The following is a 17,004-nucleotide window of genomic DNA, read 5'->3' on the forward strand; positions in this document are numbered from 1 at the left end:
GGAGAATCTTGGGAGATTTGCGACGCTCGACTGCATGGAGAACTCTCTCTCTCTCTCTCTCTCTCTCTCTCTCTCTCTCTCTCTCTCTCTTTCTTTTTTTAGAAAGATCTTTCACGAGGGAGGGGTCTGTCTTTCTCTGCGTGAGGCAAGGCCTCTCTGCGTCAAGCCTCTACCTTGGCTGGACCTGGGAGCAATATTGGCGAGGTTCATACTCATTCTCTCTCGGTCTCTCTCATAAGGGGCGATGGAGAATGGGTGGGGAAGGGAAAGCACTGCGGAGGCGCGGTCGAGAGAGGAAAGGTTGGGAGGAATCTCTTGAGAAATGCATTTTTTTTAAAGAGGAGCCAGTAGGTGAATTAGTATAATACAGAAGAGTTGAGCGGTGCCACGGCAGATCACCTTTGCCTCCCTTTGAAAAGTGCGGCATCCTAGGCTAGTCTACATTACGCATGGCTCACTATAAATAAGCTTACACTCAGAGAGCATCGTAAGCACGCATCCATGTAGGCCTAAAAGAGACTTCTACAGTTGAGCTTTGGATTTTGGCAACGAGACTTCTACAGTTAAGCTTTGGATTTTGGCACTTTGCAACACTGCAGGTGGTCAAACGCAGGCATGAGCTCTCCCATGGCCCTCGACAGCGCAGAACGGAGGCTTAATGAGCTTGGCTACAAGCAAGAACTGCGACGCACAATGGTAAAGTGCAGAGAGAGAGAGAGAGAGAGAGAGAGAGAGAGAGAGAGCGCATCAACCCCAGCCTAATTATCGTATGCAGACAACCGCCAAAGTGATAGGGATCGCATTTTCGACGGTCACCCTCTTCACAGGCATCAGCCCTCTCTATGGCTTCAGTCTCTCTTTTGTGGGGCCTGTTGGGGTCGTATGGGGATGGGTTATTGTGAGCTTCTTCACGTGTTTCATCGCCCTTGCCCTGGCTGAGATTTGCTCCTCTTTTCCTGTGAGTTTTCTTGCTCCTAATTTGCACTTTCCGAGCCTCAATGTCCAACTAAAGGAAAGGGAAGGGGAAATTGTTCAAGACAAAAGAGAGGATCACTCTGCTCATTTGTGGGTACTACCTAATTGTCTTTGATGTTGATATGCAGACAACAGGATCATTGTACTTTTGGGCAGCCCACTTAGCAGGACCTCGGTGGGGGCCTTTTGCATCATGGTGTTGTGCGTGGCTGGAGTTAGTGGGTGCGATTGCAGGTGTCGCATCTCAGGTGCATTTTGCCTTCTCTAAGCTCCTATATCATATACCAACGTAAGCATTTTATACGCTGTTGACGCATTTCAAAGGCTTATGCAGGGTCGCAGGTCCTGCAAAACATCATACTACTCGCAACAGGGACTCACAAGAATGGTGGTTATCTTGCCCCTCCATGGTTATTCTTGATCATGTACATCGCCCTGGCCGTTATATGGGCATTCCTCAACACATTTACATTGGATATTGTCTCTTACTTTTGCATAGCATCCGTATGGTGGCAGGTAATCACTTGGGGCTTTTTTTCACACTTTTTCTCATGGCAAACTTCAAGGGGTGAAAAAAATCGTAGCCTGTAGGTGAATAGTGCACTCCCTCTTACATCATCCAGGGGCATGGTCTCATGGGATCTAGGGGGTGACCTTTCCCTGTAATCTGTGCGACCAGCTAGTGGATACAGGAAGGACACTGAGCGACCTTTCCCGACCTTTCCCGGCCGTCAAGGTGCAGGGGAGGGTGGCCAACAGTGTACTTTGAGCCTGCGCAGAATTTAATCACTGCAGATACTGTTTTCCTCCGGCTGCTGAGTTGTCACCTCCCCAGAGAGTAGCAGGTGTGTGGGATTCTGCATGCTGAGGTGTCGGCAAGAGGTGATTTTCTTGCTGCTCAATTGGCATGCTGTAAGTGGCCTTGCAGGTCGTGTGTACCCCTGACATTCTACGTGCTGAGTTGGCAAGCAGCCAACGGATGCATGGAAGGATTCCGCCAAGTAAAGTCCAGCTGATGGAGGGCCCAGATCTACAGCCCCCGACCTTGGACGGTGTAGGGAAAGGTCGTCTAGTGACCTTTCCCACGTAATATGTGCTGGAGGCCGGGAGCCGTGGGGGAGCACATATTACGTGGGAAAGGTCACTGGACGACCTTTCCCTACTCCGCCGGGAGCCGTGCATACTACGTGGGAAAGGTCACTGGACAACCTTTCCCTACACCGTCAAGGTCGGGGGTCGGAGGGCAGTAGATCTACACCGTACATCTACTGTCAGTTTTGAGCCGGAACAATAGCTTGCACGCGACAGATGACCACCACGTCAGCACTGAGAATGCAAGGCACACTCATCAAATCAGGTGATGGCAAGTCAGCACGTGGAATGGCTGTCACAAGGCTGGCACCACATGCCAATAGAAAAGAACGGATTGAACAACTTTAAGCACTTCAAATAACAACTGAACTGAAATGGAGAGAGAGACGACACGCGACACGGAGTGGTAGAATTCCACCCCAGAGTGTACTGGCCCCAAACCTTGGCGCCCCTTTCGGTATTTCTTTATATTGCATCATCAAAGTACAAGCCGGTACTCTAGACTCTGCACCTTCTCCAGGAAGCATGCCAGAGAATGAGCCATAGCCTCATATTTAAAGGCCCTTGGCCTAAAAAGCAGTTTACATGAAAAGCTTTCAAACTCAAAAGCTTCTGGTCCAAAAAGCAGTTTACATAAAAACTTTTCAAAAGCTTCTGGTCCAAAAAGCAATGCCAAATGCTGCCAGCACAATTTACGGAAATCCGTACAACTTGCCACGTCATCGGCCAACACAAATCGTGGAAATCCGTACAGCCTGCCACATCATCATGTCAGCACAATTTTCGGAATTTGTCTGCTGCCTTAGGGTTAGGGTTAGGGTTTCTGGCAGAAATTAGGGTTTGCAGGTTTTAGGGTTAGGGTTTGCAGGTTTTAGGGTTAGGGTTTCAGCAGTTAGGGTTTCTGGCAGACATTAGGTGACTCCATTCTTTAGGCTTTGACACGTCAGCAGTTTGTTACAATGGCCTAGGTCGCTGACACCTCAGCTCTCGGAATGCATGCGTGAGTCTCCAATCAACACACACCAACTCACCAGTTGGAAAGGCCTCTGCTGCTGCAAAATCAGCGTTCCAAATACCCCCCTACAGTAGCCAGAGCACACCCTCGCACGGTACTGGTTTCGGAAGTCCGCAATGAGTCGTGCTCGACCAATGATTGCCTAGCTCCCTTCCCAATGATTGGCCCTCCTCCCCCCGACCTTGACGGCCGGGAATGGTCCTGTGGTGACCATTCCCTACAATGCTTGCTCCCCCATGGCTCCCGGCCTCCGCCGGTCGCCATGGGGTCACACGCATTACAGGGAATGGTCACCACAGGACCATTCCCTACCCCATCAAGTGTCAAGGGGGATTGGGGCCAAGGAAGTGTACAGTGCATGCAAGCGTCGGGTCCAGTGTGCTGCACCTGAGCACACGTGCAACTGAGCAGACTGAGCCTTGAGCTTACCTGCACCTGAGTACTGAGCAGTTGACATACAGACATTCCGGGTGCTGATGTGGAAGCTGCTCGTCGCTACAAGGATTTCTGAATTCCAGTGGCTGAGGTGTCGGTTGCTCATGGAGTTCTGACTGCTGAGGTGTCGAGCGTACGTTGTTGTTGTCGTTTCTTTGTCACGGCGGCTGAGTTGGCAGAAATCCCGCAGCCATGCACATGGATTACTGCACATAAAGCATGCTAAATAAATGAGCAGTACCTGTAGATTTCGAGCAAAGTAATCTCGGGTTAGCACGCCGAAAATTGATACAGACATGAAAATCTACAGCGCGACACGTTCGTACCGGAGATTACTTTCACAAAAAAAATCTACTGCGCCCGATTGATGTCAGGGCCTTTGGTGAATAGGGGCCCTTTATCCCATCTGCACATGCCCATGTGAAATTATAGCTGAGGAATGCTCTCTGGGGCTCTTCAAGAGTTCCAAGTTGTAATGGAAACCAAATTTGTGTCCTTCAAGAAGCACTTTCTAACATGAAACCAACAGGCTGAATGGCTCGCTGATGTAGGTGATCGGAGGCATGCTTTTTATATTCTATCTTCCATTTGTGGCACCCACGACCCAGCCAGCTTCCTTTGTCTTTCTCAACTTTGAAGAGTTTCCGAACTTCAAAATAGCTCCAAGCAAGGCATATGGATTCATCCTCTCATTCCTTGTTGCACAATATGCACTCTTTGGTTACGATGCTGCAGCACATCTTACCGAAGAAACCAAAGGGGCTGAGACGACCGGGCCTATTGCCATTCTTTGCAGCCTTGGCATGATCTCCATCCTTGGAGGAGCTGTTATATTGGCACTCACCTTCAGCATACAGGTATCAGCTTTATCAAATTACTAGCTTCTAACATCATTTAAGCCTTCATGGTGAAATCATCTCGAGTTTGATTTCTATGTCAGGACCCGCAGTACTTGTACGATCCAAACAATGAAACTGCTGGAGAATATGTACCAGCTCAGATTCTTTTTGATGCCTTTTATGGGCGATACCATTCTGTAACAGGAGCCGTGATGATGCTGACCATAATAATGGGATCCTTCTTCTTTGGTGGAATTGCAACAGTCACAAGCGCTGCCCGCATTGTAAGTCCAATAGTTGTAATAATTTCCAGGACATAAGCCAGCGCATTCAAGATCATTTGCATGTTATTTTGTGCAAAAAAGATGAGAGAAGAGTACATCTGCATGTCTGCATCGATGTAACTTATCAGACGTTTGAACACCATGAGCCATGCTTACAAGGTTCTGCCTTGCTAGGTGTATGCATTTGCGCGCGATGGAGGGATACCCAGATCAAAGACATGGAGAAAGCTACACTCAAAGAGAAAAGTTCCAGTAAATGCAGTATGGCTATGTACAGCCATTGCAATTGTGATGGCCATACCAATTCTCAAGCTGAGCATGGTGTTCACAGCGATGAGCTCGATATGCACGATCGGGTGGGTGGGAGCATATGCGGTGCCGCTGTTTGCACGCATGGTGGTGGCGGAGGAGGATTTCAAGAGGGGGCCCTTTCACCTGGGGAAGGGGAGCAGGTGGGTATGTGGGGTGGGGTTTGTGTGGGTGTGCTATACGTGCAGCGCCTTTCTATTGCCCACCTCCTACCCGATCGAGTGGGGCACCTTCAACTATGCGCCGCTTGCAGTGGGGCTGGTCATGGGCTTCAGCATGCTGTGGTGGCTCCTGGATGCTCGAAAATGGTTTGCAGGACCCGTGAAGAACGCCCACCAGCCGTTGCCGACCTAACCATCATCCCTCTCCCTCATATAAAGCACCAAAAATCACAATTTGGAGAGGAGTGGGTTTGGATTCCGGCTCGCCTTCCCTCCCAAAATACCTCCAAATGTCAACCATTATGCTTGGCTTCGCTCCCAATGGTATGTGTATAGAGGTGAGTATGTATAGGTGTGTATAGGGGTGTGTCTATGTCCGCCATTATATTATATATTTGGCTTCCCTGCCAATGTCCTCATTTCTTGCTCTGCATTCTTTGAGGTGGGCCATCAAGTCCGAGAGGAGCCACCAATCGGGGACAACTAAGAAAAATATCATAAGTTTTGGGGGGATTTGAAATTTGAAGATTGCGTTAGATTCATGAATCCTCATGAAACGGGGAATTAGTTACACCACAGTTGTTTTCTTAAAATTTTATCTCAATGACCTATTTGAAAAAAGTTCAAATTTGAAGGTTTTGAAGAGAGTACTATACACTTTTCATCAAATCACAACACATGACAAATAAGAAAGATTCCCAACATATTCCAAAAAATTGTCTCTCTTTTAGGGGTGGGTAAATCTATCAAAGTCTACGATGCAGAAGCGTAGAGACCAAGGAGAGTGAGCACGAGAGAGAGAGAGAGAGAGAGAGAGAGAGAGAGAGAGAGAGTCTCATGAACCAATCAACCTTGGCAATGAATAACTGAATACAATGGAGACAAGGGGTTGCATATATACCAACTTCAGTATATTGCCCTTCCCAAACAAATAAGTAAAATACATACCTAAAAGCCAAAATAAATAATGGGCTCACATTTGGGTTGTTCACTTGAGATGCTAGAACTTTAACACCCTCTTTGTAGCTCATAGTTGACATAAATAGTGAGCAAGTCGATGAAGAAGCTACCATGGACACCCTAGTAGAGGTACCTTCGACTGGATACACCTCGGATTTGCTACCCATCATGAGCATCAATTGCCTTTTTAGAAAATTTGAACTATAGACCACACTACGTCCAAGAATCCCCATTCGTGAGTTGTGAACACATCACGTCCAAAAATAACACTCCAAGATAATGAACTGAGAGTATATCTTGTCCATGATCCGACCAACAACAATGGATTCGTTACACATCCATAGTGTTTTAGATACGTTTGATTGGTTCCCTGTCATATGCATGTGCCTTGAACTCTCACCCACGGGTTCAAACACTGATAACTTGAACTCCAACACAACAGTTGCCTTTTTAGAAAATTGAATTGTAGATCACTACATCCAAGAATCCCTATTCGTGAGTTGTGAACATATCACGTCCAAAAATAACACTCCAATATAATGAACTGTGGAACACATCATTTCCATGATCCGACCCAACAACAATGGATTGGTGCACGTATCCATAGTGTTCTAGATACGTCTGATTGGTTCTCTACCATATGCATGTGCCTTGAACTCTGACCCACGGGTTCAAACATTGATAACTTGAACTCCAACACAAGGGTTCAAATAAATTATACGGAGCACTTCTTGTCCCTCTATGCCATCCACAAGCTTCTCTCTGGTTGAAGCTGATGGCAGCACCAATCTCCATGTAACTAGAACGCAGGAGTCCGTGCCGGTGTAGATTCCACTCCACCACCAGCCTCTTTGTTGGCCTTCCCTGAATAACTATCACTGCTTTTCCTCTTAATGCTTACTTTTACCTTTGTCCTTTGTAGAATCTCTGTCTTTGCCTTTGGATCTGCAATCCTTAGCCAAATGACTACGCTTTTCCCAATTGTAACAATGGCTCTTGGTCTTCTTTTTGGAATTCGAAGCAACAAGTGCTTCCACCCCTGTCTCAGAAATCTGAATTTTGCCTTGAGTTATCAACACGGCTTCCTTCTCAATGAGAAAAGAGCACAGATCTTCAAATTCCAGCTTTTCCTTCGTGATTTGTAGCCGAAGTATTCTAGCCACCGTTTCGTACGCCTCAATAAACTTCGTAAGAACCAAAACAGGTAGCTAAGTACTCGGCAGTGCACTTTTCATAGCCGATAGTTGATCATGAATTACTTTAGCCTTCATAAGAAATAATTGCATGGAACTTCCTCGTGGAAACTGGAAGACAAACCAAGAAGGGTGACTGCTCGCATCGTTCCCGATCAAACATTTTGACAATCTTAAACCACATATCGTTGGCAGTCTTCAAAGTTTGAATGGCTTGATAAATATTCTTTGTAAGGGATTTCGCAATGGTCGACATTGCCTTCGCATTAGCCGCATCCCAATTGACACACCATTTGAGATATTTGTCATCTTGAAGGCGGATGTACCTGTTGTTGGGATCCTTGGTGGGACGGGGCTCCGAGCCGTCGCCAATGTCCCATAAGCCTTTCTGTGAGAACAAGTCACACGATCAAATTCTAATGAGCGTAGTTATTTCCGTTCAATTTGTCGATGGCGTTGTACCAAGGGGGAGAATAGGGAAGAGAGGGAGGTCTATGTTGTCGCCGTCGACAATGCATTTTTAAACGCGAAGCTTGTTGACGTCTCCGCCAAGGGGCTTTGGCTTCTTTCTATCGACGTTTCAAAATGAACGCAACGTTAAGGGAAGTTGATCGACGCCGTCGGCTGAGTTGTTAACAGCGCGTTCTAAAATGCAGGGGAGGGGGGTGTCGTGGACTGCTGACAGGGGCTACATTCCAAAACGCTAGCCGCAGGGACAAGGGATACGGTTCGTCGAGCTTGTCAAATCGCTAGGGATAGAGGGGGGCTCTAGCGCCGCTGTGGTGCATCGTTTTAGAACACCGCTGTAGAGGATGGGGGGTAAGGGTGCTAGTGACAAGGTGGTGTTTCTTCTTCTTCTCAACAAGTGTTCCTCCACCAAAGCTCTTCAACAACACGACTCTGATACCATGTCAGACGATGCGAAAGCAGAAAGACCAAGGACAGTGAGCACAAGAGTGAGCACGAGAGAGAGAGAGAGAGAGAGAGAGAGAGAGAGAGAGAGAGAGAGAGAGAGAGAGATAGTCCTGAACTAATCAACCTTAGCAATGAATAACTGAATGTGTGTAATACAGTGGAGGCAAGGGGCTGCATATATACCAACCTCAATAAATTGCCCTACCCAGACTTTGACAAATAAGTAAATAAATACCTAAAAGTCAAAATAAATAATGGGCTCACATTGGGCAATTCACCTAAGATATCAGAACTCTAACAAAATCTATCTTTTGGAGATAATACCTTTATTGGCCCCTTTACCGTATCCTTCTCTCTTTCCATTTACTCCTTCACCTCTTAAAATGAGCACTAGGTGTGTACAGAAGATGAAAAATAAAGAGTGGCTCTGCTATATGCATATCTTGAAATGTAGTTTTGTTTTAAAACGGAAAGGATTCTCTCTCTCTCTCTCTCTCTCTCTCTCTCTCTCTCTCTCTCTCTCTCTCTCTCTCTCTCTCTCTCTCATAATAAGCATTGAGGAGAAGATTGAAGCCATGAAGGATGGATGGGTGGAGGTGGTGAACAAAAACCTCCTCAAAGAGGTATTGGAAGAATCACAAAAAGAGGAATTGCAAATTGTGCACACCAACTTGGAGGAAGAGAAGACGAGGCAAGCTCCATCAACATCCTCATCCCCTAGTTGACTCCATTGCCAAAAGTAGATGGAAACACCCTAAGCAACAAGCTTGGCTATAAGGAAGAGGGGGCCCTCCCCTGTAGCAAAGCTTGAGAGTCAGCCAAGGCACAACCAAGAAGAGGAAACTTATCCTACAATTTTGAAGTGAGATGGAAAAGACCAGTCTCATGTTGAAAAGGGTGATATTACGCACTTTAGCTGGCGAACCCACGTCACCCACTATAGTGTCAAGGGAATCTTAATCCTGAAGATTCCGAAAAATCTTCTATAGAGCAGGTAGAAGATTCTTCCAAGCGGTAGCACGAGTAGAGGAAACAAGGGCTCCTATGGAGAGTCGTTTTTACGAGGCAATCTTGGCCAAAAGTCGAGTAGCCACATCCTCCAAAGTGATCACCTTACCACATATAGCAAGCTCATCTTGAAGCTGTTACATGCGAGGAATAGTAGCATGAAGGGAAGAGAATAGCAAGAGTTGGAGGTTCAACAAAGTCCTGTCCAAAGCAAGGAACCCATGTACTAGAGTTAGTCATTGAAGGGAGCTCCAATTGCCCTCTTTTCCTCTCATGTGCTCTCTCTGGTTGAAGCATGTTGCGACAACGACCACCGGACACGAAAGTTGGAAGTGAGGCCATTTTGGCCGTCACCGCCTGAGCCATGTCACTGTATTGGGTGGAATCAATGTTACTGGTGTATTGCTCAAGCTTGCCTTTGCCTTTCACTTTTGGGACAAATTTTCCTTTGTAATTTTCAAGCTTTGTGCCTTGGCCACAATCTCATACTCCTCATGCAAGTACGCAAGTAACAAGACAGCTAACTGAAGTACCAATCCCAGCACTTTCTGTAGCCGAGAGTGGATCTTGGATCACCTTTGTTGCTCAAGGCCACCCAATTGTAGAGCTTGTAGAACTGCAGTCTTCAAAAGCCAATTTCATGGGTGTCTCCAAACACTACCCTCAAACCCTTGAAACATTGGCCATGTCACTACTCTTCAACGGCTCAACTTGTTGCCTTCAAAGGCCCTTTATGCCTACATTTCAAAACACCGTTGATTGGGGGCAACACAACTCAGCACTATATGGCACATGCATATTCAAATGGGATCAAGGGTGGAGATGAAAAAGGTGAGGCATGTGCATTGTGAGCCATGCAATTGGGACACCCAAATTTACAAGATCGTGCGGCCCAAATTCTCAAAATTGTGCGCCCCAAATTTTCCTACTAACCCGAATTTACTACCCAGGCTTGACAGCTGTGGCATTGAAATGCCACATACTTCAGTGAACGCAAGTGAGCGTGGTGGTTAGAGCACATGCATCGCATGGGGGAGGTCGTGGGTTCAAGGTGTGAACACACTTAGGACCGCCGAGGCATTTTTTCCCTCTCTAGGAGATTTTTTCCCCGTGCATTGTATATATGCCCATCACTCTAGGGCTAACTTATCTTTCCATTGCACACTAAGTAATACACTCTTTGTTGTGTACCTTGAGCTCCTTCATCTTCTCCAAGCTGTGTGTGTTTTCTTGCAACCCTAATTCCAGTGCCTTATATGCCTCAGCAAAATGGTGTTGCTGATAGGAAAAACAGGTCACTTATGGAAATGGAATGATGTATGGTCAAAAGTCAAGCTTTGCCGCATTCATTTTGATTTGAGGCCATCATGTGTGCCACTTATGTACTAAACAGGTGTCCTACAAAAGCTTTGTAGTCTATTACTCCATATGAAGCATGGCATGATAGAAAGCCTTTTATTGATCACATGCGTGTTTTTGGATGTTTGGCATATGTTTTGGTGCCAAAAACACAACACAAAAAATTGGATGATTAGGCTGTCAAATTTTTTTTTTGGTTATAGTGTTGAAAGCAAAGGTTACAGGTTGTATCATCCGCAAACAAAGAGTATCTTGGTCTCATCGGATGTTGTGTTTGTGGAAGGTTCTATTTAGCCCTTGATGTCATGTACTAGAGACAATAATGTAAGCTCCCAGCATATTTATGACACTTTGTTGCCTTTTTTCAGTGGTTGAAGTTTGAATATAAATTCCAATGAGGCACATGTACAGCCTTTGGGGGTTTCTGAAAATATTACAAATCAACCTATTACTAATGCATATGTACATGATGTACTTGATGAGGAAAGGGCTGAGAATGAGCAAGCTAGAGGTATGCCTAAATGGCTGGTGCATACTTTGTGTGATAGTAAATTGGATGCACCTTTGTCTAGTCCTACTCGTTCAGGTTCTCGCCATGCATCTTTTGCATCAGATTGTTATGCTTTGGCTATGTCTAACTTACATGATGTTGAAGAACCTCTCTCTTTTGGTGAAGCACAAAGTTTAGAAAATTGGATGGTTGCTATGCAATCAGAATATGATGCATTTATAGAAAATGACACATGGACTTTATGTGATTTTCTTCTTGGCAAAAAGGCCATTGGTATGAAGTGGGTTTACAAGTTGAAATGCAAGCCGGATGGTGAGATTGGTTTCTATAAGACTCGACTTGTTGCAAAGGGTTATGCAGCACAACAAAAAGGCATAGATTATGAAGAGACTTTTGCTCCCACTTGTCGTATGACTACTGTAAGTTTTCTATGTGCATTGGCAACTCCTTTTGGTTGGGATGTGCATCAGCCAGACGTTGTTACTGCTTTCTTGAATGGTGACATATTTGAGGAAGTTTATGTAATGCAGACTCGCGGTTTTGTTATTAAAGGGCAGGAAGATAAAGTGTGCAGATGTAATAAATCTTTGTATGGGTTGAAGCAATCTCATCCTGCTTGGTTATGAGAAGGCTGACACTCATTTGGTCAAATGAGGCTTTTGTAATAGCCCAACAGAAAGCACATTGTATGTAAAGCATGAGGGTGATGTACTTCTCATCACGGTTCTCTATATGGATGATTTTTTTATCGCTGGACCAAATAAGAGACATATTGCTGAATTTAAGGCTGATTTGAATGCTACTTTCAAGACGAAAGATTTGAGGTTGTTGCATCATTACTTAGATATACAGTTTAAGCAATGTGATGGTCGTATTGCCTTGTGTCAAAAAAGGTAAACATACAGACATTGCTATGTGAGTTTGGACTTGAGGATTGCAAACCTATTGCCACTCCCATGGAAACAGGTTTGAAGTTGAGTCTTCATGATGCTGGTGATCCTGTCAATGTCACTCTTTACCAAACTACTGATGGATGCCTTATTTATGTATGGAACACGAGGCCAGATATTCAGTTTGCAGTCTCACAAGTCGGCATATCCATGCATAGACCAGGGTCTAAGCATTGGCAAGATGTCAAGAGGATTTTTCGCTACTTGAGTGGCACTTTACATCTTGGATTGTTTTATCCCAAGGGGGGATCATTGCCGTCAGATTTACATGCTTTTTTGGACTTAGATTGGGCTAGTTGTTTTGACACACAAGTGTCCACAAGTGGTTTTTGTTTCATGCTTGGAAGCTCACGCATATCATGGTTGAGCAAGATGCAACCTACTTTGGCCACTTCCAGTTGTGAGGCTGAGTACATGGCAATGTTCACAACTACGATTGAGTGTGTATGGCTCATACGCCTTATGGCTGATTTGGGTGTTGGACAAGACACTGCCAACACTATCTACACTGACAGTTAGAGCACATTGGCGGTTGCCAGGAACCCAATTTTTCATACGCGAACAAAGCACATTGAGGTGCATTACCAATATGTCAGGGAGAGGCTCTCATCAGGAGAGGTTAGCTTGGCTTATGTACCAACACAGGAAAACCTTGTGGATCTTTTCACAAAGGCATTGTCTCGTGAGAAGTTCTAAGATTTCCACAAAGCTTTGGGCTTACTCTCCTTTGCGGACTGATCATGTCCTTAGGCCATGACACTTCCCTATACTCTATGTGCCAGCTATCGTCCACCGCATGGCTCCTAGAGGGGGATTTGCTACCATATACATGTAGTAGTGATGTGTGTGAACACACTTAGGACCGTCGGGGCATTTGTTTCCCTCAATAGGAGGTTTTTTTCCCCGTGCATTGTATATACGCCCATCACTTTAGGGCTAACTTATCTTTCCATTGCACACTAAGTAATACACTCTTTGTTGTGTGACTTGAGCTCCTTCATCTTCTCCAAGCTGTGTGTGTTTTCTTACAACCCTAATTCCAACACGTACTAGATTGCTTACTATATAAGAGATGGTTCTCACACCAACTATCGGTGTAAGGCTAAAGGCCACAAACCCAATAAGCCTCCCCTTGGACTTTGGACTAGACTAGTGACCGACTACAAAGAAATCAACTGATATGAAGACCAGACCTCACAAGTTGTAATGACTCTTTGGACTATGGTGTCACAAAGGCTAAAGAAGCCTCCCTCCGAACATGAGTTGCTTAGGACCAAGCTTTCCACCACAGATTGAGTTGTCCACCAAGATGAATCGAGGCTGGGGCTCACCCATATTTTGCATACAAGTTGCCACTATCACTGCCAAGTCACGCGCCACTCGCTTTATATCCATCCCTTCTATAGTGCTTCTTCTTGGATGTTGCTGCTACTCCTCCAGCAATCCTTTAAGTGTCTGGGCTTGTAGAATTTCTTGTCACTTTTATTGAATGAAAATCTAAACGTAGAATCGGAAAATGAAAAACTAGATGAAATGAAGATTGGCATTGTTTGTCTCCTTGCAGATTTCTTTTCTCCTTTTTCTCTCCCAATATGCCTTGGCACAATCTTAGCATTTGGATATTTAACCCAAATACGATGTCTGAACTCCTTATGAATGAACAGGATGATATCCTTGATATGGTATACACATCTTTGTTGTGCTCGGATGCAAAATTTAACTTTAGATTACAAATATTTATAGTGAGAGACAAAATTCTTTGAATGCTCAAGAAAAACTTGAGGTTTGAGAGAAATATCCTTTGATTGCTTGTTGAAGCTCTTGGAAATTTCCTTAAAGTTCAACGATTGCGTTGGAATCTTTGTAAAGATCTTCTTTAAATGCCTTAACTCTTCTTGAGGTTTGGAATCCCTCTTTGAAGATTTAGCTTTAGAGCTCATAGAATTTCGATGCTCTACAGCAATGGGAAAATTTTTCTTTTGCTAGAAAAGGTTCTGATCCATGCAATTGGGTCATCCATAGGGAATGTCCCTAAGCAAGGAGATTAATGGCCCTTGGGCTAGGCGTGGGATAACGATCTCTGTAGGGCCAAGTAACATGGGAAAAGGCCAGGTAGAGGATAGTTTCTTGGTAGGCAAAGGCAGGCACACGGGAAACAGTGGTCGACTAGTCAGACCAAGCACACACGGGGTGGCCGGGTAGGCAGGGTAGCGACAGAGCAATGGAAACCAGAAGTGGGCACTACCAAAAGGGCATCCAATCAAAGACCCAAAAGAATCTTCAAAATGTAGATGATTGCAACCCTCAAATCCTCCCATGGTGCTCACTCTAAAAAGTAGAGCATTGAACTCGCCACCTCACACACACTCAACACCCTATAATAGATATGCTAACCAAGTGTGCCCACGAGGGAACTTGTGAGAGTGTACCCAAAAAATAAAGTTTTATCCTTAGTTGAGTAGCGGCGCACACACCTAAATATGGAAAATTAAATTGTACAAGCTACTGGTGTTGGAATGGAGTGCTTAAAGGCTCTATGGAGAGCTTGCAAGGAGCACTTTGAGAGGATGTGAGTGCTGCTTGGCAAAGTCGAAGTCGAGGAGACTAATGAAAGATGCATATTACTAAAAAAACAACAACAAAACCAATCTAATTGCAAGTGCAAACACACATTAAGTGAATGCGACTATACACTAATCGTGCCAAGTCTGTCAAGAAGGGTAGTGGCTCTATGGAATGTCCATGAACATTGACGAATTAAACAATAATTAGAGTACTAATTAGAGATGTACAACTACAAAAAAATGATTCAAGAATGATAATCCTACCATAAGCTCTAATACCACTTGTTGGGCTAGGGTGGATCAATAAGACTAGCATTCATGATTGTAGCATTGATAAGTAGAGAGAGAGAGAGAGAGAGAGAGAGAGAGAGAAGACTCAAAACATAACTTAATTAATAATAAATTGACATGAAGCATACAACAGAATCTGGTTGGCAATGTGTATAAGAAACTAGCTACTTATATAGTAGCTCATATGGCTAGATGCACCTCTCAAGGGTCACAGGTACCTTTTCCCAAGGGTCAAGGGAAAACTCTCCAAAATGTGGAAAATAATGATGATTGTGATGGAATTTGGACTCTTGTGCAACTCATCTACCACATGTGCTAAGCCATGTGCCCTAACATGCCTTTCTTTATGAATAGAAAGAGAAAATATTAAAACTGAACCTTTTTCTATAAATTTGGGGTAAAACTCCACTCTTTCTCTCCCTAGAGGCTGCTGACTCCCCCCCACCCTAAAAGAAAACATACTGACATTCTCTTTCTCATCTTTACTCTCTCCAAGGCTTCTATGTCTATTCTCTCTCCCATACACCTATGAAAACTACGGCTCCTTCTTCAAGCCCACCTCCCTCGAAATACCTCTTGCAACAAAGGCTTGAAACATATCTTCTCCATTGATCACTCAACCTCACCTCGACACCTCTACATAAAGCCATAGATTTGCAGCATTGGTTGCTTTTAGAGTATCTTCATCAACACCTTCCTTGGTCCCTCTTCCTCATCTAGGTGTGAAGGTGAAGTTGGTCACTACTCCTCAGGGCAGTGCCTTCCAAATTAAATTCAAAACCTTCAAACTGAATGCGGAAATTTGAGATGTGTTCCATCCTTAATACTTGTTTGAATGATGCAGAATGTGTGTGGGGATCCCTTGATCTGTTATACCTTGTTGCCATGTATTTTGCGACTTGAGATGGACGCATATGTCTTGGCTTAGCGACATATCTCTTCACTCCCAGAGCTCCTAGGAAAGTATCCTCGTACACTGTAGGTGCTTGTGCTCTAGGTACAGCTCTCCGTACTTCTCTCGTAGTCGCATGTGGCACTATTCGCTCGGTATGATGTGGCATAGATGACCCTGTAATGGCTGTAAAGCCACCTCTATCTATAGTTCTCCCTAGATGAGTATTCTCCACTCTAGTTGTTCTTGTGGTAGATTCTACTATTCAAATGCTCGGTTCTTCTCTTAGATTTGTCAATGTTTCCAAAACTCCAACTCTAGCTTTTACAATTCCTGGCTCTAGGATTACACTTGTAGCACTGGGCATGGTCAATAGGTCAATCACTGGAATCCGACAAAGAGTGATTTTTTGAAAATCCTTTCTTGATATTGCTTCAAATTTTTATCCAAACTTGTCCAAGATTAAGATAGTATTTGTAGCTATTGAAGCAAAAACATATAGGATCTTCTCTTTTGTGATCGTTTCATATCCAATGGATTTCCCTATTTACATGTTGATATCTTCTCCTATGGATATCCAATATAGAGCTATGGATGTATCATCTGTCAAGGCATGTTCTGTTTTCATGGAATGGACTTGCATGAGATGTTCTGAAGTCGGTAATGACCATTATTCAGGCACTACATCTCTTTGGCTAGAACTAGCTATCTCAAGTCCTTTCTCGGGTAGACCAAAAGCCGTTTTGTAGAAATTAGAAGACTTTGAAGTTGTATCAGACACGTATCCTCAATGATAGGTTCTAAGACTTCCATAGGCTCTTCTATCAATTCCAGATTGATGCTCTCGTCTAATGAGACTCTACTCTCAGTCTCTTTGTCTGACCTAGCATTCCAGTTATAAAGCTACCAGACCTTAAAAGCATGAAATCAAAACAGAGTGTTTGTGCAAACCCAACCTGTTACCTATTTACGCTCTCTCCAAAAACCTCAAAAAATCCTTAAACTTGTGCAAAAGCTATTGAACTCCTTTGAATCTTGTGTTCTTGTCTACAATTTGTGTGAAATCTGTGTATACTCACAAACAATCAAAAGTGGTAAGCAAACCACAAAATCGGCTCTTCTTTCAAGTTCCAGTTGTAAGCTATTGAATGGTATGTTTCCAGGTAATGTTATGTTGGAAACCTCAACTCTGCTTTGTTCCTAAGGTCTTATCTTAGTTATCCCAAGTGGTCAAGATAGAAAAAACTTAAA

At 44.3% G+C, this 17,004-nt stretch overlaps 1 protein-coding gene across 2 annotated transcripts; it reads left to right on the forward strand.

The window, feature by feature from the left end:
* The first annotated feature begins 404 nt into the window (after window positions 1-404).
* LOC147453368 (amino-acid permease BAT1 homolog) lies at window positions 405-5,657 on the forward strand. 2 transcript variants are annotated; one of them, XM_086515557.1, is made up of 7 exons: window positions 405-696; window positions 776-958; window positions 1,104-1,223; window positions 1,300-1,491; window positions 4,069-4,374; window positions 4,458-4,640; window positions 4,815-5,657. In XM_086515557.1, the coding sequence occupies exons 1-7, from the start codon at window positions 616-618 to the stop codon at window positions 5,301-5,303; spliced, it is 1,554 nt and encodes a 517-aa protein (XP_086371683.1). In that variant the 5' UTR covers window positions 405-615; the 3' UTR covers window positions 5,304-5,657. The 2 variants fall into 2 exon arrangements, with proteins under 2 accessions (XP_086371683.1, XP_086371684.1); XM_086515558.1 differs by having other exon boundaries at window positions 420-696; window positions 1,310-1,363.
* Window positions 5,658-17,004: the final 11,347 nt, after the last annotated feature.

This window comes from Adiantum capillus-veneris, chromosome 7, assembly GCF_014529385.1.
Source record: "Adiantum capillus-veneris isolate H3 chromosome 7, ASM1452938v2, whole genome shotgun sequence".
Classification (NCBI taxonomy): Eukaryota; Viridiplantae; Streptophyta; class Polypodiopsida; order Polypodiales; family Pteridaceae; genus Adiantum; species Adiantum capillus-veneris.

Excerpts from the sequence above, each read along its gene's own strand:
- LOC147453368 (XM_086515557.1), top strand. The coding sequence starts at position 616 with ATGAGCTCTCCCATGGCCCTCGACAGCGCAGAACGGAGGCTTAATGAG. Across the intron at positions 1,492-4,068 it reads TAGCATCCGTATGGTGGCAG|GTGATCGGAGGCATGCTTTT; the intron begins GTAATCACTTGG and ends TCGCTGATGTAG. Across the intron at positions 4,375-4,457 it reads CACTCACCTTCAGCATACAG|GACCCGCAGTACTTGTACGA; the intron begins GTATCAGCTTTA and ends TTTCTATGTCAG.